This window comes from Triplophysa rosa, linkage group LG19, assembly GCF_024868665.1.
Source record: "Triplophysa rosa linkage group LG19, Trosa_1v2, whole genome shotgun sequence".
NCBI classification, from domain to species: domain Eukaryota; kingdom Metazoa; phylum Chordata; class Actinopteri; order Cypriniformes; family Nemacheilidae; genus Triplophysa; species Triplophysa rosa.
In genome coordinates, this window is record NC_079908.1 from 18271235 (window position 1) to 18294969 (window position 23735).

The following is a 23735-nucleotide window of genomic DNA, read 5'->3' on the forward strand; positions in this document are numbered from 1 at the left end:
TTGAAACTCCCTTTGGATTAGTTAAGTACTAACCACCCATCCTAAGATTTGACTAATGAAAATGTCTGTTACTTTGTTGGGAACCTTTCAGACCAGATGCTCTTGCGTTGCTTGAGCAACAGAAAGTTTCACAAATCTTGATTATACTAAGACATCAGACAGCAGCGTCGGCCTCGAATGCTTTTTATAGCGCTTTTGAGGGGAGTCTTCCCCATAACATAAGAATAGAGTGATGAAAGATCTCTTTTAAATCTCTTTGTGACAGACACATCGGTGAAACATTAGACAGTTACTCGAATCTCACAGCTGTTCCACTTTGAACTGTCAAATCTGAATGTGTGCTTACATGTGAATTCAGCCTATATGTTGTGACTATTTTTATAACCCCAAAATGTCAATGCAATGCATAGTCAAAAAGGTTTTTCTATAAGCATAAGAAAAGGAAAAACAAATTGACAGACAAACAGCATGTCATATAAATGGCATGCATAGGTTGGAAATGCTCGTTTTTTACATTTAGCTTCCAGTTCCTCTTTTGTGGCAACATCTGTATTTTTCACATTTGCAAAGCTCTGAAAATATAACATGTTTCTCTGTACTGACAGGAATGTCTTGTAATATAAGCAAGTCATTGTTTTACAAAGAAGATTTATATGGGTAGGCCTATATACCGTACATGTGTCCTATGATGTGACAGCAAACATTTTTAGGGAAAAAAACTGTTAATAATATATTATTTAATATTATTACTATTTATCATGTAAAATAAGACAGATCTATCTTTCATCGTTTATCTCTTTTCGCAATCTTAGCTGTCACACCATCGGACACATTTACGGTTTACTTGTCAACTACCCATATACATATAAAAGGTTAGTGGGTTTGTTATTAATTAAATTACACACATATCAACCGTGTGTCAAATTGCCCGTATGCTTAGTGTTTATCCCCAGCTTCTGTAACTTGTATTCCGCATATTCCCACAGATCCGCTCTACTTGCCCGAAGGCCTTGGTTTTCAAAGACTGTCTGCGTTGGCGTCTCTCTTTGTATCCCGAATGAAATGAGTTTTCTCATCTCACCCCACACGGGGATGTTCATTTGTGTCAGACGTGCTGAGTGATGCTGTCTGGATCAGGAGTTCGGCATTTGAATCATGGGAGATCAACTATCTGACACAACCATTAACTGTGGCCTTGATCAATAATTTAACTCTGGTAATTTAGGCTCTATAATTAGGTATAGTGGATGGGCTTTTGGCGGCTTTCTTGGTTGTGGCTATTGTAGCCTTGTTGCCAGATGGGAATAACAGGCAGTAAGTGTCTCTTTCATACGCTGTCTCTTTCTCTCTCTGAATGCAAATTGATCCTTTTAAGGAAATATGGGCATGTCAAAGGCAGACGGACTCTGGGAATGTGGCCATTTCATTAAACAGAGCGAAGAGTCACAAGGAAGTCATGGGATTGATAGAAACTCTGTTTGCCTAAAGATTCTATTTTAACGGGTTATTGTAAATGGCATTATGAGAATATAGAAAAGTCTATGTCCAAATTAATAGTACAGCTATGTTGTGTGTGCGTGTGTGTCCGTGAGCAAAATGTAATCCTACCAGCCTTTGAAATAAACATGGACTTTTGTCATTGGTTGTTCGAGCATGCAGACTTTAACATACTGTATGTTCATGTGTATTTCCATAGCCATTGTACATATATCCCGATATTATTTCCTGCAAAGAACTGTTGCGGATACATGTAATTATTGACAGATAAATACTTCATGTGCTTCATTGTGACAACAGCAATGGACCTGAAGTATATGAAAGAGTTCAATCGATTCAGCTTTCCCGTAACTGCATTTTTAATGGCTCTTATTGTTCTTACTGAGGACGTACAGAATGACACATCAATGACAGAAGAAAGCACGAACAAGATCCACCGAGTTTAATGTTACACGTAACAAATGAACTGATAAGACGCCTAAAAATTCAATATATCTTAAACAAAATCTAAGCACTGAAATTAATTGCAATAAAGTCAGGGCATTAAACTGTAAAGAATATGTTCATGAGACAGCGTCTGTTGTCGTTGGTGTGGGTGACTGTGGTGCTAATGAGAAACCATGCCAGCGTGTGTGGTTGGTATCAGGGAAACGCTGTTTTCGATTGAAGCCATCAGTCTGTGTTGTTGTTTTGTTCTTTCTTCTCGTGTTACATCCAAGAATCGATTGACTTTGCCCTCGAACCATAAATAAGTTCTGTTTAGTATTGAAACATGAAGCCTTGGGCATGATAGGTTTCAGTGTTTGTTTTAAAAGCGTCCCACACAAGGCTGACGTTAAAATAACGCGATGTAACTTTCTAATGTTACATGGGCCATTTGTCGTCTTATCGGTTAGTTTGCACGGCATCTTTAAAGTGTTTATTTCTGTATTATTTGAATATTATGTTGCACTCTGATATGATGTCAAACAGACTGGAAATACGATTGTGTGTTGATCCTGTTACCTTTAAGGTCACAGAAAGTGTTTTAAATGATTGACAGCTGTGACAGTAAAGAAAAGACAGAGAAGCTGTTCTGTCTTGGAAGCCGTGTGCCTCGTTCAAGGCCTCATTGTGGCACAGCTGAGATTAAAGGAGCAGAGGAGTTGAGGTTATCACGCTTCTGAGACTAAAATAGACCCACAGCAGCCCAGACCGGCCCAGCCCTCATGAACTGCCGCATTCAGGGAAGATGCGCCACTTAGGACATGTAGAGATGAAGAGAAATCGTTCTTCATTTCTGCTCCACATCACTACTTGTGCTACGACACCAGACATATAATGTGTTTTACACCCCCCAAAAGGTTTTATGTTGAAAATCGGGACATATAATAGTAAGGAACTTCGAAAAAGGGTGTCATGACTTTAGGTGGTTACTGATATTCTAGTGACTATGCAAGTCTGGAATTTTTTCACCTTTTTTATCATCTGCCAGGTGATAGTGTGAGGAACAGCACACCTCTCCTCTACAAGCCAAGTGATTTGAAGTGACATTCGTATCTGTGGCACAAACACTGTGAGATTTTTCGAGACACTAAATATTACATACTGTATGTTCTGGGAGGCAGAGATAGAAAAACAGATTGAGAAATCATTTAGATTGAGAAAAGTATTCCGTTTTTTATGGTATGTAAAGAAGTAATAACTACTGTTACAAAGAAAAGATTTCTTCGCTGCTGTGGCTTAAAGGAAAATTGAACAACTAATGTATAAAATATTGAAGAATGATGTGTCCATCTGATTCACTGTCATCGGGGTTGATCTGTAAAACATAAAAACAAATTTATAAGTATGAAATAGGGCTGCGCAAGATATCGAAATGATCAAAATATGGCAAATATGCATTTTGCGATAGTTTGCAATAACTAAATCATTTCAGGGTTTTTCCTGGCTCAAAATGAGGCTGAGGTGGTGCCATCCTGATCTTGTACACACACACGTAGGCCTACCGTACCTTTAAGTGGCTTAACCAAAGTGACTTTGAGTTTGACATATTAAAAGTTCTAATAAAATTAGATAAAAATCACAATTATTAAGTTATATAAAACATTACTTTTATTCAACCAAACAGAAATGTTTTTTTAATCAAATAAAGCTTTTTTTATCATTTCAACTAACTTTTCAGCCCACAATAGCCAACTGAATTAACCTAAATTCTTTCTAAATGAGCAAAGCTGATTCACATCTTGCATTCTCTGTGGTTCACTTTAAATTATTCAAGGATCTCTTATATTCGCTAGTGACTGAAAAGTTCAATAGTCTAAATGAATCGGTTCAAATGAGTAATTTGTGTGAGAATCGTTCTGAACGCAATGTGCGTTCATACTGGCGAACTTTCTGTGTACAGTATACGCTGATTCAACGATCCAACTGCACAGCTAAAGACATTACAATGATGTACGTCATGTTAATTTAATAAATTTCAATAAATTAAACGTACTTTGATGCAAAACAAACAGCCGTGAAACACAGGCTGGCTCTTGTTCTGCAACTCTTTTTAGCGCCTCAGTGTGCTGATAACGAAACAGCGCCTCTACTGTGGCGTAATGTCGCAACTGCAGTTACAAATGACAGCCTGTTAAATGCACGCAGCATTTCTTGTGAAGACTTGCAACATAATTTTGGCGAGAGCCTGAGGCGGCACGACACGACATTTGACGGAGGCGGCCGCCTCCAATTTCTCTATGCAGGAAAAACCCTGTATTTAAAAAATACTCAAACTTAATATATAGTCAAAGACTAAAGACAAAGACGATAATCAGAAATCATGTGAAACATTAAGTGTCCTTCTAAAACCTTGTATGTCCAAATTTGCTATTTTCACAGAAAATTGAAAAACTGTACTTTTTAAATGATTAAATACCGTGTTGTTGTGAACAGATGTGAGAGAAAGCATTATTTGATGCTCTATCTCTTACGGAAACGCGGAAGCCACATTTTATAGTGAAAGATTTGATGTTTACAAGCAGACATGAAGAGAAGTCCCAGATTCCATTATCCCAAGTTTTGAAGCTCTGACAGCTCATGAAGTTTGACCTCTTGTGTGTTCCCGAAGAAAATATTTTTTTCTGCTGGTGTTAGAAACCTTTGGATCAGCGCCCTATCTCTCCTCAAAGCGTTTGAACTTCAGTAATCGAAGTGTCAGGTGTTTTCCTGGTCGCCGGTAAACTTAGCCAGCACACACACACACGCACATCAGCGACCGAACAAATGTTTTCATCGATTGTATACCTGAATTAATAATGTCTCTAGTCACTAAATTTCAGCAGAGACTCATCAGGAGGAAACTGCCTCCTCTAGGCCTAATGTCGAAAATGTTACATGTAAATTCTAAACGTCTGCGTCTAAATAATGCATTTCTTTCAAAGAGACAATCTGCTCTCTTCAACTTCCCCTGTTCTTCGCGTTCCGCATTTCTTCTCACTCCATACGCATACTTCCACCCCAATCCATTCGCTTCCCTTTCCCTAATGCTTTGTTCCTGTGTTTTTCACAAGCAAGCTAACGATGGGCCTTCGCTCTAAGGCGCCTAACAGGTCGGTGTTGAGTAGGACGTGAAAGTGCTAAATGGCTGCGTTAGGGGCTGAATCAGAAGGTTTAATGACAGAAGGCAGCGCTGCACTCAAAGTTCTGGCCCATTCTCTGTCACCCCCGGGGGTCCGGTTCACAGCCCCTCACGAGCGCCAGAGAGGGTGATGTCATTTCCATGTGGCGGTTCGCCAGGCGCACTGTAAAAAGCTTTCTTCCTCTATAGAACAGTGAAATACCCTGAAAGAAAATGCAGTGAGTCACATTTCCTCTCGAGTGCAAAGCCCTTCCACTTCATTTAGCTTGTTACGATGTGTACAGATCCCTACACAACACGCATCATGCCCTCAAATCGGTAAACCGAGCTGCATAATGCATGTCGACATGCTTTGTAGTCACGTTTTACTGTTGGTCTTGGTTAGCATTTTATTTTCAATATATTTGTTTATGCACTTTAATGTGCAGGTATATGCAATATACATGTTCAATGGATTTAATATAATAGACTTTAACGTTTTTCATTAACATTTTTATTGGACACTCAAATATAGACAAAATATTTAAGCATTACATGACAACATTTGAAATTATTTTTAACCAGCTGATCAATTTTAATGAATGTTAAAGTTTATATTTCATCCCATTAGTTATAAACATGTTTCACTTTCACTGGACAATCTGAAAGTATCATTTTTAGTAATATTGAACCGTTTTCAATAATTGAAGGTCCAGTTTGTGAAATTTAGCGGCATCTTGCGGTTGTGATTTGCAACCAACGGCTCATTCCACCACTCCCTTTGCACTACGGTGCACTACGGTGTCTGACACAGGACTAAGATGTCGTCACATTTTCACTTCTTTGCCGAAGGAGATAACGTATTTACAAAATGCGCTCTGTGGAGCAGTTTGTCCGTTTAGGGCTACTGTAGAAACAACATGGTGAATTCCATGTAAGGGGACCTGCGGTGTACGTAGATAAAGGTAGCTCATTCTAAGGTAATAGAAACATAACGCGTCATTATGTAACGCGTCAACTCCTTAATATCACACATTGCACATTTAAAGGCTGTTTTCTTTGTCATACTTTGTAATGAGCATAATCATGGATTAATCGTCCCGGTTAATCCTTGATATCCTTTTATAGAGGTCAAATACAGTGTGCATATACGATGTACACTTTGGAGATAAAGAAAGGTATGAGAACAATAGTGGATTAGATGATGTCATACAATTTCCGCTATGTTGTACAGTACTATGAGGTTAATCCATAAAAAGGCAAATGATTCAAGTAAAACTGTTGAAATGGCAATTGGTTACAATTTGTATTTTAGTGCAGTAGCGTTATACTTGTGATAATATTATTTAAAGAGAGTTGCAAGGGTGCATTTCTAAGAAGGTCTCAAATTTTCTCAGTCCTTTACTCCTTTATATAAATGTTTTTATTTACATGCTGTTTGTATGAGTTGGGTGACTGTATGACGCAGCTCTTTCTGTTTGCGTCCCTCATTCTGGAACCAACTGATAAACTCAATCTCTCTCTCTCTCTCTCTCTCTCTCCAGTATATTGGTTTGGTTTGTTCAAACCTGTTTAGGCTCCAACAGTCAAATGTTAGCATGGTCAAAGTGTGATTGCTCTTTCACAGTATTGTATGCGTTTGACACCTATGGTGGGCTGTCAGGGTCTCTCTGTATCCATCTGTCAAACATTAGCAATGCAAATACGTAAACGTGTGTGTATTTGTTATTATGTTGTATATCTATTTTTATGTTTTTGAGCCCTCAAGAAACAATTTGTTGACGCTCAGATGTTCTTTGCTTCAGTGTGTGTGAGTGTATGATTTGTATTTGCAGTTGTCTACTGTACACAATACAGTGTGGGTTTGTTACTGTTGAAAACAATGATCTGCATTGCTGTCTGGTGTCTACATAGGAGGATTCTAGCTGAATTTGTACCTGTAGGCTACTGACTAAATCAATAAGCTCTACATAGGCAGCAATTGTCTTAGTTTTGAAATGCATCAATGTTGAAATCTATGTAGCTAGAAGCTGAATTCACATACTTGCGTATATTTCTGGCCTAACACTCCAACAAATTGATTTCAATAGAGTCTGATTATGCAGTGCTTATGATAAATACTTAAAAGTGCAAATATGGAGTGAAGATTAATCTTCAGTATGATGTTGACATTTCCCTTGACTCTGTTTGCCATTTTAAGCTTGTTGCAGTGCATTCTGGGATAGACTTATGCAGGAAGTCAAATTGCATATATATTGCACAATAAAAGCAACATACCACGCAGACTTTGTGATTTGGCTAAGACTAGACATTATATAAGGCACCATCATTTCCTTATTGTTTGGAACATTCAGAAATGATCAGTAACATGATGTCTTGGTAGACAGCTAACTAGGGTGTATGTTTATGCGCATAGTGTGTGACTGTGATATTTCAACTATTATGTTAGTATAGATTTAATCTTTAGGCATTGTTTGTGTGTTAGCACAGTGCGATAGCTCTGGAATGGTGACGGAGGGTCAGAGAGCTGTAAAACATCAGGCCTCACAGCCGTCGGCTAATTTTAGCCCTAGCACACTGTACACCAGTACAGTATCTCTCTCACAGGATGATTAATAGAGTTACAGAAGCCCTCACTGTATCATTGCCTGAGCTAGTCCCAGAGACAGCAGTGGGAGAACAGAGAGAGAGAGAAAGAGGGATGTAGAAGGAGGTCAAGGAAAAAGAAACGAGAATTTAGTTGGAAGGTCTAAGCTCCTATATCAAAAACACAGCAAAAGCACGCACATCGACTTGAAATTGGTGCTCAATCAAAAACGATGAAGAACATGTGTGCTCGAAACGTCACACGTTTTGTGAAAGTCGATTAAAACTTTTGAAATTTTTGGAGCTTTGGTGTGCCAATTTTCTATGTATTTTTAAATTTACTCGCTAAAGTAACAAAAGATTCTGTAAAAACAAACAAAAGGGTCAAAAAGTTCCAAGGTTCCACTGTGTTTTTTGGACATGTAAAACAGAGGTAGCTCTAATAGTTTGAGAACATATGTTGCCGGGGTGACTGTGGATAACATAGTTTTGATCATTTGCATTAAATGATAAATATTTTAACCATGAAAACCCTTTTGTGTTTGTCCTCTATGGCATTACTTTGAAGAACCTTTTGAGCACCTATATTTTATATCTAGATTTTCTTGATCATTTCTTTTTCAAAACTACATTTTTATATGCAAGTAAAGCCGCTTTGCAACAATAATGGGGATTACTGCAAAGTTCCTTGTGAAATTTGCTGTATTATTGTAGAAGCCACTATTTGTTAGAAAACTATTACATGCATGTGTGCGTACATCTGTGTGTGTTCTGTGGGAGACCCTTGGCCTCGGATGCACCACTGTAATAGGTCTGATAACACTTCTCATGAGGCAGTGGGGCACTGTGGAACACTGCTTGCAAACCCACTGAGGTTTATACAGTCAGGACTGAGCACCACCGCCGAGGAACACAACAATCAACTCATATTACAAAAGGAATCCTTCAAACATCTCAGAGAGGCGAGAATTAAACAAGCTAGAGGGAGAGAGGAGCGGAGAATTATTAATAGTAAGTTAATGTACAGCGCCTGAGGCCTGCATTCTGTTCTCTCTGTTTAAATCTGGTGTCCATGTTTACTTTCCCTCAGTACTATTGTAGTTTTTGACCGTCTGTTCCAACTATTTATCGGTCTGTCCATCTGTTCTGTCCAGATGCAGGCTGATTTCGAAGAAATATTTAACACTCTTTACATTCAAATGTATTACCATATATGTCTTAAGGAATTAGAATATCATAAAGACCTAAAACTGGGCTTTTTGAGTTGAATGCTGTACAACATGTTAAAAACTACTTAGCATTTGCATAGCAACACCTTGGCAACCACCCACAACATGCTAAAACCCACTTAGCAACTGCATAGCAACACCTTGGCAACTACTCACAGCATCCTAAAAACACTTAGCAACTGCATAGCAACACCTTGGCAACCACACACAACATCCTAAAAATGCTTAGCAACAGCATAGCAACACCTTGGCAACCACCCACAACATGCTAAAACCCACTTAGCAACTGCATAGCAACACCTTGGAAACCACTCACAACATCCTAAAAACGCTTAGCAACTGCACAGCAACACCTTGGCAACCACCCACAATGTGCTAAAACCCACTTAGCAACTGCATAGCAACACCTTGGCAACCACTCACAATATTTGTCGCAATTTGTTTTGCTCTGGCAATTGACACTTGGATGTTTGTAAAACATATAAACCTGTTTAGAATAAATTTGCAATACATGTAAACTGGATCCTGTAATTTATAGTGTTGCAAAACATCATGGCTGTTGTAGTTTTCTATCACAAAGCCATTTAGCCATGTATTGCGTAACAACACTCATAAATGCATGTACCGGCTCATGAGTTCGATCATTAAAAATATTTGACTTCCTATGTCTGTTGCAGATCCTGGTAGGAGATATCTGAACCTCTGGTGTGTAGGTCCGATCTTTTACTGTAAGTGCTGCATGCCCTTCCGCCAATAACCTTGAGCGTGAGTCGGGTCTCTGTTGGTTAGCATTCACATCATGCCTGACCTCCGTACGACACTGTTGTGTGTTAGCGATCAAGAGCCAGGCCTCTGTGAACGTTTTAACATGCCTCTTTCAACATGCTATTGGTTTGTAATCTGAAATAATTAAAACAATAATAGCATTTAAGATATTATTCGATTATTCTATGTGCTAAAATTGATAATATAATTTAGTACTCGTATACAGGAAAACAATCCCGGAAACGGCCCTTCGGAGTGGTCTGAGGTTAATTGCTTTGTTCAAGGATACAGTGGGGATGAAACTCAATTGGGGTTTCAATAACATTCGAGGTATTGGAGTCACCCTCAACCGTTCCCCATCGCCACAGGATTACAACTATATTTCGAGCAACATAGAATGTACAGAATTCGAAAAAAATATTTGTCCACATAACAATCCAAAGACAGTTTAAAGTTTTACAATAGATTTGTGTGACGATCAGAATGTGTGTGTCTGTATTTGCGGATGTTGACTCCCAGTTGGATTGTTTCTGCCATAGACAGTCTTTCCCTTGTCAGCTCTTCCCAAGATTGTGTGTCTGTCCCATGAGTCCCACAATGACTTAAAAAACCAATACAGAGACTGCCATGTACTTTAGGTAACGTGCAGCCGTAATATCAAAGCCTGGTTTTGAAGGTTAATGCGTTTTGACAATATACTTGACCTCACAACTAAATTACTGTTGACTGGGTTCAAATGAGAAGTGCTGCTCTGTGGTTTTCTTAACAAGACTATAAATCAAGACAAAGATTAGATGAAACACGTTGTTGTGGTATAATTGGTTAATCTTTTTGATTCATTTTAAGCTATCGATCTATTAATTGTTATTCATAGATTTGGTTACACCAGATGGAAAATGTTACATTTATGCGTTTTGCAGACTCTTTTTTTCCAAAGTGACTTGAGTAAGATAAATACTCCGTGAACCCGACAGCAGAACAGTAGGCCTGTGTGCTATTGATTCTTGTTCATGTTCTAAATTGTAAAATTGTAAATGTCACTAAACTGTGAACATAATGGAAAATGAAACTTCGTGTTCTCTCGAGTGTAAATTCACTCAGGTGATTTTGTCAGGCTAAAACAAGTTCCAACATCTGTTTCCTGTGACCTTTTCTCATTAGCAAAATGAAGAAATACTGCCATGTGTCCGTGATACAAGCCTCTGCATATTAGCCTCTTCCTCTTGCGTATATGACATTCCTGAAAATCAAACTATGAGAGAAGTTCATACGTTCTGGTAATCCACTCAGGATCTTCACGGTAACTCAAAAATAGTACGAGACCACAAAAGATTGCCACGTTTTACTGTGGGTTTTGTTGAGCATAAAATGAATAACTCATCATTGGAGTGAGAGGTCCCATACCATAAGCGACCATTAAAACGCCATCAAATTCACACATTAGCAATTTAATGTGTTTGAACAATCCTATGGACTTAAAATAGATAACAATTACCTCCACCTCAGATTCTACTTTAATTTGCCTGGGGATATATTTCGGCAATATGGGGTTTATCGTGCAAAGCCAGCACCCTGCGAAGCCTGAAAACATTAGTTGAGATGTCTTTCCACTGTATTTAGTTTCTCCTGTCAGGGGTGGGTAATGAAATAACAGACTGGGCTAGAAAAGAAACTGAGATATGTTTGGAATGAATGGGTTTTTTATGCATATGGGGAATGGTTGAATAAGCAAGTGTGCACATGAAAGCGTTCAGGAGAGAAGATCGTCTTTGTTTCGCTGGAACCTTTTATCCCGTACTGTCCTCTAATGATGGCTTGACCATCCAGCGGAATGAGTTTGATCTCTTTATTCATGTCAGGTGAAATAGGTGTAATTCTCCACAAGATAATGTGAAAGTTTGTGGGGTCACTTTTTCAAACGTTAAAACTTTACCATTTCATAGTAGCGATGGGGGATTATTACTTACCATGATTATATCTGGCATCAGTATTTCATGTGTTCTTTTTTCTGAACATTGCAGGTTTAGATCTCTTATTGCTGTGCCCCTGGTTGTCATGACATTTAAAGTTGAAAGTTATTATTATTAATAATAATATCATCATTAAGTATTATTATTATTAATCATCAATAATAATAATTTATAATAATCATTAAGTATTGTTGTTGTTGTTGTTGTTTTTAACGATGCACCTATTATTAAATATTAAAACAATTATTAAATACAATAACATTATTATTATTATCATCATTATTATTATCATCATCAAGGCCACATCCCCTATTTTCTATCTCTCTATATCTTTCTTTGTTTCTTGCTGAATTGCAGTCCTAAACCACTCTCTTGCCTCACTGTACTTTGAAAAAAAAATTTCAGTGACTGTAAATCAATTTACTACTGTACTTTCAAACTGGGCCTTGCTAGGCTAGAAGTGAAACGTAGCTTTCTCTAAACTGGTGTAGACTGCAGAACAGCCCTTTTCATTGCATTTTTATTGATGCATATCAGGGCTTTTAGTGGGTGGAGATGGATAACGCATCATCTCTACTCTCGTGTTGTTGTCTCCGAAGCCTTCAGGCAATGAATCATCATTCTGAGACGCTGTCTTCTCGCGATCTTCTCTCCATCCACGCTGCATTATTAGCAATATAAATCGGCGGGGAGTTGAAAAGCCATGACATTCTGAGCTCGGCGTGTCTACAAGACAATTCAGACACAAAATCACGCGGTTAAGAACGATGAGGTTTACAACAGGAAATTAGAGTATCTATCTGATTTTCCCGTCGTTGAAGACATGCGATCAAAACGGGCCCTATTTACATTCTTAATAAATGTCTCTGATATTGTTGTGTACGATTTATCATAGTGCAATACTCTGCATAAGAGGAAATGTCTTCCAGTGCTGCTGGCACATGATTTACATAATTGGAGTGGAAAAATAATATTGAATAATATTATAACTGGTTTGCCCTGTTTGTAATTCAATCTATTGTTAATGGATAACCCACGTTTACATTGTTAATAATACCATTTCTCATATTCAATGAAAATAGATGACGTTTGATGTTGTCTTGAAAGTCTTTAAAACCCACTTTGCTCCTGTAATGTGATGCAATTCTGATTTAAGCGGGAGAAATTCGAATAGGAAGACATGTGAGGTACATTTCAATTTTATTGATCAGAAATAGACTGAACATTGTGTTCCAGTGGACTGAGAGTGTGAATCAAGGCTTATACAGCAAATGAAACAGCTGACTTTTTTTCTTTTTCTTGTGTTCCTCCCACAGATTTTCCACATGACGTATGATTTGGCGAGTGCAGTGGTAAGAATCTTTAATCTGATTGGCATGATGTTGTTGTTGTGTCACTGGGATGGCTGCCTGCAGTTCCTCGTTCCCTTCTTGCAAGACTTCCCTCCGGATTGCTGGGTGTCGCTAAACGGTATGGTTGTAAGTATTCAAAACATTTCTACAATCTGTTCTTCATTTTTGTGAGAAAGTCAAACTAAACGGAACAAGCTTGGATGCGTATGAATATTTGAACTTGCATGTCTTATTACTTTTTAACTCGGAGGCTCTGGGCAGCACATTTTATACTTGACCTTTATCAAACGAGAGATGCTTGGCTAATCAGAGCAGATGGCTCGCTTTGGTTTTCCACAGCACGACATGTTGGTGCAAAATGAACGCTAAAATGCCAAGATCATTTTTTCTTCTCCTAGCATTAACAAGTTTAACTCTTCATATTCAAGGTTATACTTTAGTGCTGGTTTATAAGTCCAGAGTCCAGAGATTATGTATTCTCTTTGAAAGCATCCAGAGATCAACATTTGACATGCAATGGGCGTGTACGGATCTCAGTGCATGTGTGTCTGAGCCGTGGCATCTCATTAGATTTTCGCGTTTCGCGTGGTGGTGGTTGATACGGCAGTTATGCAAGCATGTCTCCCAAATTGCCCACGGGGCTCAATCTAACTTTGTGGGGCTCTGCAGGATACAGCGGCCCCCGGCTTTGGAGGGCCTTACCGGGAATCATTGATATTCCTGTCTTGTTGAAATGTTGAATGCAACATTTCTGACAAATGAATGATACTTGGTGATGAGTATAGAGAAAATGAAAGTCGCAGTCGTGTCTGTTTTATCTCAGGAGCAATTCATCTTCTACCCAAATGAAAATAGCCAGCCACAGATGTTCTTGTAAAATCTAAGAAAACAATATATCCTAGGCCGTACAAAGTTTAATGCTTCTAAAAAAGTATGCGCATATTTGCAACACAATTATGTCACTTCCTGTAAGCGCATCTCTCTCTCCCTCTGGTCTTTGCTGTCTGAGCTGCTGAAGAGGTCAAAGCTGGTGGGGTTCCAAGAGATAGGAGGTTGAAATTGCCCCCTGTGGCCCTGATTTAAAATACCAGCCTCAGGTTTCTGATTTTTTTCTTAAAAAAAATAAAAAAACAGGATGAGAATCTAGTAAAGTACACAAACACACATGATCTGTTCCAAAACGCAGTGAGTTACCGCACCTACATAGACTGCATTTTAAAGCATCATAGAATTATTATAGTTTTGTTTCTAGTTTTATTGTAGCTTTAGTAATATTATGAATTAGCTCTTACTTTTTTATTTTTTAGATGGTTTCAGTGGCAACAACATAATCAAACGTTATGGGGCCCAAACTTAAAGGGGTGATTTAATGCTGTTTCATGCATTCTGACTTCTTTACAATGTTCAATGTCCTGGCTTCTCACGCTTAACATGGTCAACTTGTCAAAAAACGAGTTGGACGTATTACTTAGCATTTCTGTGCTCGATACACTCCCCCAAGGCTTGTATAGGTTTCGTAACGTTTTTTTCGAACATGAAAAAACGTTACGTAACAACTTTTCTTAGTCCCTTATTGGGCAATTCTCCTGGAAAAGCATGCCCACGGCAAGGCGAAGGAAATAGCCCGCCCATGCGACAACCGACGAGCGATCGGAAGACCCGCTTACCATCAAGATTGGCTGTGCTGCGTCAAGATTGGCTGCGCTGTGGGCCTGCAGCTGCAGCTCGTTACTCTTGCCATAGTGAGAGAAGTTGAGGCGTGTTTGTTTGTTCACGGCATTTCAGTGATAGATGTTATATAAACGGTGGATATTTGCAGATCGTTTGAAACTGATAGATGAAGCGGTCCCAGCGTTAACCAGACATGAACCGCACGCGGTAAGTGAAACTAACTCATATGTCTGTGTTTTGTTGGCAATCAGCGCGTACGTGCATAATGTAAACAACCCGAACTTATAGTGAATCAACAGTTATGCAGGGGTAATGCGATGATGTATTCTGTGCTTGTGATTTAGTTCCACACCCCCAGGAGGTCGTTTGTTTTCGGAAATAATCGTACAGCTGTATCTATCTTTTATAAATGTGATCAAACTAAATACTCTTCGAATATACGAAGTATGCAATACTACTCTATAGGAACTCAAGATTAATATGAGATTGGCAGAAACTGCGCGTTCAACCAGACCTTTCCGGTAGACCTCGGTGAATAATCAGTAATTGAGTATTTTTTAATTCATATAATTAATATAACAATAATTTACAATAAAATATCAATATACATGAATATTAATATAAATTAAATATAAAATAAATTGTTTTATTATAACCAAACACAGACCGGACGTTAACATCTATATAGTTTTCATGTTCATTTTAGTTTATTTCTTTTTAGCAATTTTGTTACGTGCTTTTGTCATGTTCTTATTTATTTGTTTATTTTTTATATTGCTATGCACGTTTATTTTAAATGATTATAATACATAATATTAATTCATTCATTTATTTTCATTTATTTAATTAATTTAGTTAATACTTTTAGTGCCTGAACTTAAACTTCAGTTTAGTGCTGAGGCTACATTTCTAATATTTGTTTAGTTTTTCAAATAACACTCAGGCCAAAATTTGATTTTGATTAACTAGTTTTAGTAAACTACTGTTTTCCCAGCAGGGTTCTAAAGGGTGGGCAACATAATTGCAGTTTTAGATATTTTTTTCTCCTTTAATCGCTAATGCAACCCAATGAAAAGCCAATGATTTGCCTTACTGTAGGTGTTTAACTGTAATTGTTGCTTGTATTTTATTCTTCTTGTGAAGACCTGAATGTGTGTCACACAGGCTAATTGTCGCCTCATAAACCGACTAATGAGTAGTATTTATTGGCGTGCTTTAGCTATTCTTCATTAACAGTACTTTGTATAGTCAACATTTACAATTAAAACGTAATTATGACCCAAACCTATTTGTTTCCACTTTGAGTTCTTAATTGGTGCACCCACAACTCACTCCAGGCCTCCAGAAAACCAGTTTCCCACTGGTAAATACAATGATCCTACGGCGGTTATTTGCATCTCTTAAATAGGATAATTCCAGCATGACTTGAGCATTAGACGTGCACTGCCATTGTCCTTAATAATAAACCATGCCCACCCACCACTGCTGACTCCATAAGATGTAATATTGCGATTCAGTCCATTGCACAAGAATCCATTGTCTTGAAATTTCCATTTGTTATTGAGTCATCATAAATGAGGGCTTTCCAAGCTGGAAGAGACATGCAGCTCATATGTCTCTCTGAAAATTATATCATGACTGCATCATTATTTTTCATGCCATGTCCCCCCGGGCTTTATTTCAATGAATACAGCAACAGAAACAAACAGGAAATGTTTCTGAAATGTTCACACAAAGAGATGTGTGTTTTGTTTCTCCTTATTTATGCATCAGACATCCATTTTTATCTACCTTTTTTATCAAGGTGCACTCTCTCGCTTTCTCGCCCAAAGACTTTGCGTGACTTTGAATCGTTGACCCCCCGTTCACCTCTGCACCACTTTTTCCTCCCCCAAAAAATCAATGCAGATGAAAAACGAGCAAAGATTCCCTGCGCTGTTTTACCCAGTGCGCCGACGGGGGTCCCACAGGGAAGCGGTGGCCCTGCTGTTCAGTAATTCAGGGTTTACTGGGTGTAGGGAAGAAGAGGATGTAATGCCCCGGTGGGGGGGGGGTGCTAATTGGGACATTGAGTCTGAGCATGCAGGAGACAACGCCGACTGTGCTGCGGGCCGGGCTGTCGGGTTAATTTAGCCATCAGTTAGGTTAGTGTTGCAGAGGTATCCATGGAGCTCGACGTGCCTACTTCAGCAGGGCACAGACCGAGACAATGTAACTTTAAACCAGAGTAACTCATTTATTTGGAAGGGTGAGAATTGTGCTACTGTATCTTTAGGATTTCTATATGTAATGTCCCTTCATTATAATTGTTCACCTCTGAGCTCTCAGCGCACTTCACACTAATAGGTCAAGCTGCTAAATAAGTGTTAATATGTTAATGTGGTCAGTCATGTGCTGAAATGCTTATAGTTGTGATGTCATAACAGTCTTGCAGCTTATGGTCCGGTTGGACTAGAAATTATGTTTAATTAACAAAGTTCAGGAGGAGCAGGAGCAGATAATCAATCCGGCTGGTTCGCTATCAGCAATCACAGCTTCTACCCTATCAGCTCAAGAGAGAACTACTACAAATAGGAAAAGCTGTCTTGCATTCTCTTACGCATCCCTCCACAACCCCGGCTCCTCACCACGAGCCCGTTTCCTCCCACACGACAACGGGGGGAGCGCTCTGGGTTCGGGCTAATACCGGATTCTGAGCCCTCTCCCCGGACATGGGGGGAGTGCTGCGAGTTCGGAAGAAACTGCCAGGCTCGGTGCCCTCTCCCCGGACTGCACGCCACACACGCACCCTTCAACCTGCATTATTATTATTATCTGCATAGGCGAACTCGTGAAAAGGGGATTTGTGAATATTAGTATATGTAATGAGAAATTTTAAAATATGTCCCCTAAGTTATAATTGAGTGTGTTTGGGGCAAATATAATCTAAAAAGTAATGCTATCGATTTCCCCCCAGGCTTCTGTAATTATGCAGAGGTTTGACCAGTTTACTTAGCACGTTAAGAGAATGATTTTGAACCCACAGAGGTTTTAAGTGAAACATTGAACATAAATCAGAGGCAAGTGCTCTGCATGCAAAACCACTGCTGCAGAGAGAAAATATCAATAGCTATAACTGTTTTCCACATAATAAATAATAAATGAGGTTTTTAATTGAACAATGTGTTGTGCGCAAATGTCCTCTGTACACGTGACCCGACCATGAATTTTGCATTACAGCCCGGCAGTACCTCAGCCAGATATTAATGAGACGCTTCATTTGATCTTCTCTACATTATAATAATCCACATGTATCCCTTTGGATGCCGGTAATAAACCATTCACGTACATATTCACGCTATTGCGTACCACTGCAAACAATACACATCCTTTCTTTGGAAACACAGGCTAGTCACACTTAGTATAGTACATTAGAGGGACAGTTCACCAAAAAATGAAAATGTTGTCATCATTTACTTAACCTGCATCATTACATGCCTGCATGGTTTTTTTTCTGCAGAACAACAATGGCGGTACACATTTACTTCTATTGTATGGACACAAAATCAATGCAAGTCAAGGGGTACCGCCATTGTTTGGTTACCAACATTCTTCAGAATATCTTCTCTTGTGTTCTGCAGAAGAAAGTCATACAGGTTTGAAATGATCAGAGGGTGAGTAAATGACAGAATTTTGATTTTAATTTTAAACTCCAGTAAAACTCCCTCTACCAATAAATCACAAGTGTGGCAGAGAATGAGTCCAGTTATTTGTAAATACTAAACTTATGATGCACACTCACATTTTACCGCTAAATATATATCGATTGGCTTATTTGTTTGTACTGTTTAATTTACATAGACACTAGCATGATGCTGTTTGTACAGTAGAGAGCACACATATTAAAATTTTGCCTGTGAATTTTATTTACAACTAAAAGTAATATATTCACATACAAGCATTGTATATTTTGTTTTTAACCAGTGAACTATTAAGAGGTCTTAAAAGGGTCCATACAATAGACAACCATTTGTGTAAAACAGACAATAATGTTGAGTTAATACAGTTTTGTTTTCAGTTTTATTAATATATGAAGAGTAATCTGCAAAAACAGATAACTTTGTTTTTTACATTCTAACATCATGTTTTTATATTGTGCATTCCAATTAATATCAATCAAACTGCAGTTGGGTAGTTTTGATTAAGTAATAATAACTCAAACATACAGATTACTAATACAATAAAAGGCAATCAAATTAATATTTATTTAAAAAAATGTTTTTGCAAACAAACTGTTGATTTTGAATGAGCTTTTTTTTAGTTTTCATGTTCATTTTAATTTAACGTTTAGCTATTTTGTTACATGCTTTCATTTTATTATTTGTTCAATTTTTTAATTGCATAACGTGTTTTCTTTCCGTTTTAGTTGAGTTATTTTTTTGATATTTATTTTAATATTCTTTATTTAAATATTTTAGTGCCTGATTTTAGTTGATTGCTAAGGCAACATTACTAACTTTCATAACGTTTTTAAAATCATACTAAGCCCACTATTTTATTTTATTGTAATAAACAGAAAGGTTTGAATACTTTAAAAAAAACCTTCTCCAAAGCAACTGAACTAGGAAGCGTGTGTAGATTCAGCTCAAGGACGGTCTTCACACGATCTTTCTCAGGACATCCTGTCTACTGCAGCCTGATTGGTTTATGCTTCAATAGTAACTGGACTTATGTGTGCATGTGTGCATGTGTGTGTGTGTGTGTGTGTACTGTATGTGTGTGTATGAAGTAAATAAACAAAACATTTCCTACACACTTATTGACAACAGCCACCTCCTGTTAAGACAAACACTAAGTGCAGAACTGACATTAAAATCCCGCTGGCCACTCCAAACGCATTTTTAATCAGTCCTTTAACTTATTTGCTGTATTTAAGCATTTACTTACTTTATCTGCCATGACAGGATTTCTCTCATTTAAGCCATTACTTAAGACGCCAGTCCAATCCATAAGAGCATCTTTTCAGTTACCGTTGCACAAAATCGAGACTATTGCAACTGCTATAAATAACTGCAGATGCATAACAACACAACCGAGAGCTGCGTGTGTGTGTGTGTCTATTGTTTTTTTTTGTGTGTGTGTGTCAAAGGTGACGTAACGTCGGTTGGTGTGAGAGATCAGGGTGAGTGGGAGGATTTATCCGTTATCTGAGTAACAAAGAAGGCACTTCAGTTATAACCAGCGACATAACAAACCCTCAGTTGTGCAGTCACACAGAAAGACACTCGCCTGACCCATCTGAAGAGAGAGAGACCTTATAATATGGATTAAATCTAGTAATATCATGCAGCCTGCAACTTTCCTACGATCTCTTATCTTTGGCATATGGCTCTTTATCTTCTGTAATGCTGAATTAAAATGAATAGCATAACCGTGCTCTCAAACCGACCCCTGTTTTCTGGAAGGGTTTTGCATTTTGAGAGAATAATGCGTGTCCTTTTTGTGCGCATGTGTGTTTTGGGGAAGTAGAGCCTCATTTAAATTTTTATTGCACGATTGCTCATCAGGAGGAAAAAGCCCAGTTGAACAAAGGTGATTTCCAGCTTATTTATAATAAGCATGAGCTACTACCTGCCTCATTATCTTCAAGCTTAAACTTCTCACCCACAATGCATTGCATAATGTGAGCTTCAGGCTTTAACAATATCTTTTATTCTCAGTTGTTTTTGTCTTACGCAAAGTTGTAAGCCCATGTTTGTATGGAATGTTATGTTATGGTTTTTATTTTATTTTTTTCACCCCTCTCAAAGTTGTAGTGGAGATATTAAGAAGAGCATACTAATATTTCTGCAGTATACTTTGCACAAAAATTCTTCTAGTTAAAGAGGAAAACAATTCCAAAAAACAAAAAAGACCTGATGTCCAAACATTGTGTACGTGCAAAATGATCGTTGAAATGTGCAATTCTCCACACATACCGTATATCGGGATTTATAAAATTGTGTAAATATGTGCACAATGTACAGCTATTGACTTATGCATACTTCAAAGATGAAATCTATGCAAAGTTTTATACATGAGGTCCCAGATATTAGTTTATTTATGTCTTTATTTGTTTTGTGTCTTTTACCATCCTAAGTTTAATTAATTTCCTCAAACCCCAGACTGGATTTAAAGTAGAGAACATGTGATTTGTTTCATAAACAATTTCATTATTTCAATTTCATGACTTTCTAAATGTGTTTCCTTTACGTTAGCACTAACTTTGATCCAATAGTCAAATAATCGCTTGCCATCTTTGAGCATTTTTGTTTATCTTAAACATAGAATATTTCTCTTTGGTTTCGATCGGTTTTGTTGTACAAAATGCATTGATCAATGGCATCAGTTCAGTTTTCTTGTTACAGTAATAAATAACGGATGCAAATGTTAAACTGGATCTTTTTGGAATGCTTGTTTTTTACCCAAAGATGGCTTTTAATTCTCAGAGACCCGTCGAGACTGCCAGGCTTTTGGTTTTATCTCACACAGATAGCTTGACATCCATCAGTGGAGGGTGAGACAGGATGGAGGAGAAATAGTGAGAGAGAAGATGAAAAGCAGATAGGTCAAAGAAGAAAGAGAATGACAGAGACAGAAGCAGAGACCAGTAGATAAAGAAAGAGAGAAACAGAAGCGGCAAACTGAACATTGAGTCCACACGTCTCATACTGAATGTTACAGGGATCAGGATGTGGCTTATTACGTTTTTTTTCCAGATTATTACTTTCAGATTATGGCTTCACGCAGAACAAAAATCTTTTAAATGTTTAATTAGAAATGTATATCCGCACTGCAGTATTTTGACAGTTTGCAGGTATTGATCAAATATGCAAATTACATTGAGTAAAACAGCACAGAAGTAACATATATAATATTGATTGCCTTCAGTACCTTTATTTGCAGTCATATAGTTATAGATTTCATTTGTCATGTTGGGCCACTTTGAATTCAATATTGAAATATTATAATATAGATTTTTTGCAGTGCACCTTTAAATTTTGACATCGTATAATATATATAGCAATCAGTGTAAATTTCCCTATATTATGTTAATCTAAAGCAACTCACAGTTTTTACACCTGAAAGAGTGAAATGATTAAACCCACCCAGGAATGAATCTGGTTAATGTGGTTTTGTCTGATTATAATTGGTGTCCCGATGGAGCATCCCCTGTCATTTCTGATGGTCAAACACATGAGAAACTGCTCAAGACCCAGCCCAATCACGCTGACTCCACAATCGTCTGCAATCTCTCATTCCTCACAATCAGACAATGTTTTAACTAACACTTCACATTTGATAGTGGTTCGTCCTTAAGTGGTCTGCACATGATTAGAAGACCCCGCCTGGGAAGTGTGTTGATTGTCTGATAATCTTTGTGTGTGTGTGTGGACATATGTAAAGGTGTGTTTAGTACTGTAAGCGTCATACCTCTAAAGCATCTCAAAGGATTGGGTAGACTCACCAGGTGTGTATGGTGATTTTACCACATGTATGGTGCTCTTAAAGGGACAGTTCATCCAAAAATAAAAATTCTGTCATCATTTACTCACCCTCCAGTTGTTTCAAATCTATATAAATTTCTTTGTTCCGATGAACACAGAGAAAGATATTTGGAAGAATGCTTGTAACCAAACAGTTCTTGGCCACCATTGTTTACCATTTTAGGAAACGTTACAATGGTAGTTAAAAGTGCCCCATAACTGTTTTTTGTTTTCTTCAAAATATCTTCTTTTGTGTTCAATAGAACAAAGAAATGTATAAAGAAATTTTACCTACTATGGTAGTCAATGATGGCCAAGAACTGTTTGGTTACAAGAACTCTTACAAATATCTTTCTGTGTTCATCAGAATTTGGAACAACTTGGGTGAGTAAATGAAGCCATTTTTGCGTGAACTGTTCCTTTAAATGCAATGCAAAGCATAAGTCATGGGGGTTTAATATATAGTTTATTTAACTAAATATGGGCTAGTTTATGGCACTGAATCAAAAGCAGTTGTAAACAGCAGTGTTTACTTCAATATTTATTTTTCTACAGTTACTCTTTTAGGTGTTGACTCAAAAGAATATGTGAATTGTTTTTTATACCGTTTCATTGAGAATGAAATTGGATTTTCTGGACATAAAGATGATCTGTTTATTCAGTTCACTCAGTTGTAAAGTGCACACAATGCAATGTGACAAGAAACACAATTGTCGCATTTCGCCACGCCACATTTTGTCCTGTTGGAATAAATAAAATAGCTTGCTAATAGAAGATGTAGATATGTTGAAAACAGCTTAGCTACCATCACACCTGTGATACTGTAGTTAAACAGCACTGCTGTTAGCCAATCAACTTCCTTTCCTGAACTCTCAATTACATTTTTGCATATTTTGCATATTGTGTATATTGCAATTTCCTACACTAGTGTTTCTGCATACAGTATTTATGTAAACAAATTTCGTCATTGTTCTTCTGAAACCTTGTATGTCCAAATTCGCTGTTTTTCAGGGAATGGACAAAACACTGTACTTTTTTAAATACTTTGTATTGGTTAAATATTTGCAAAACACAGTGAACAACATAAAGTGTGACTAATAATAATGAATTATGGTAAAAAAATAAATAAATCACGAAATATGGAGATACAAGGTTTCAGTTTTTTTACAGTTGTGTACACAGTTGTAATATACAGTATTGAATTATGCACATGTGTAATTAACTTCCACTTACATTTTATGTATATTACTTTTTTATTTTTAATTCTGGTAATTTTAGTTTTGTATTAATACTGTGTTTGTTTGGATGTTTAAAGGACGATGCAACCAAGAATGTTTAAGTAAAACATATGTCATTTTTTTACAAACTTAATGCGAGTAATTTTCACAGCATATTTATATTCCTCTTTAAAAAAAACAAGTAATCAGCATGAAGATGAGATTTAGCATTAATAGGTGACTCAGTTTTGCAGCTGATGAATTTGCCATTACCAGAGAGAGAGACACAGAGAGAGAGAGAGAGAGAGCGAGAGAGAGAGAGAGAGAGAGAGCGAGAGAGAGAGAGAGAGAGAGAGAGAG

At 37.6% G+C, this 23735-nt stretch overlaps 1 protein-coding gene across 1 annotated transcript in view; it reads left to right on the forward strand.

Annotated features, from left to right (window-relative positions):
• LOC130569727 (potassium/sodium hyperpolarization-activated cyclic nucleotide-gated channel 1) overlaps window positions 1-23735 on the forward strand; it is a 78495-nt gene that overhangs the window by 24112 nt on the left and 30648 nt on the right. Inside the window, exon 3 of the mRNA XM_057359528.1 lies at window positions 12947-13108. Within this exon, the coding sequence (XP_057215511.1) occupies window positions 12947-13108 (162 nt within the window). The remainder of the gene's footprint in view (window positions 1-12946; window positions 13109-23735) is intronic.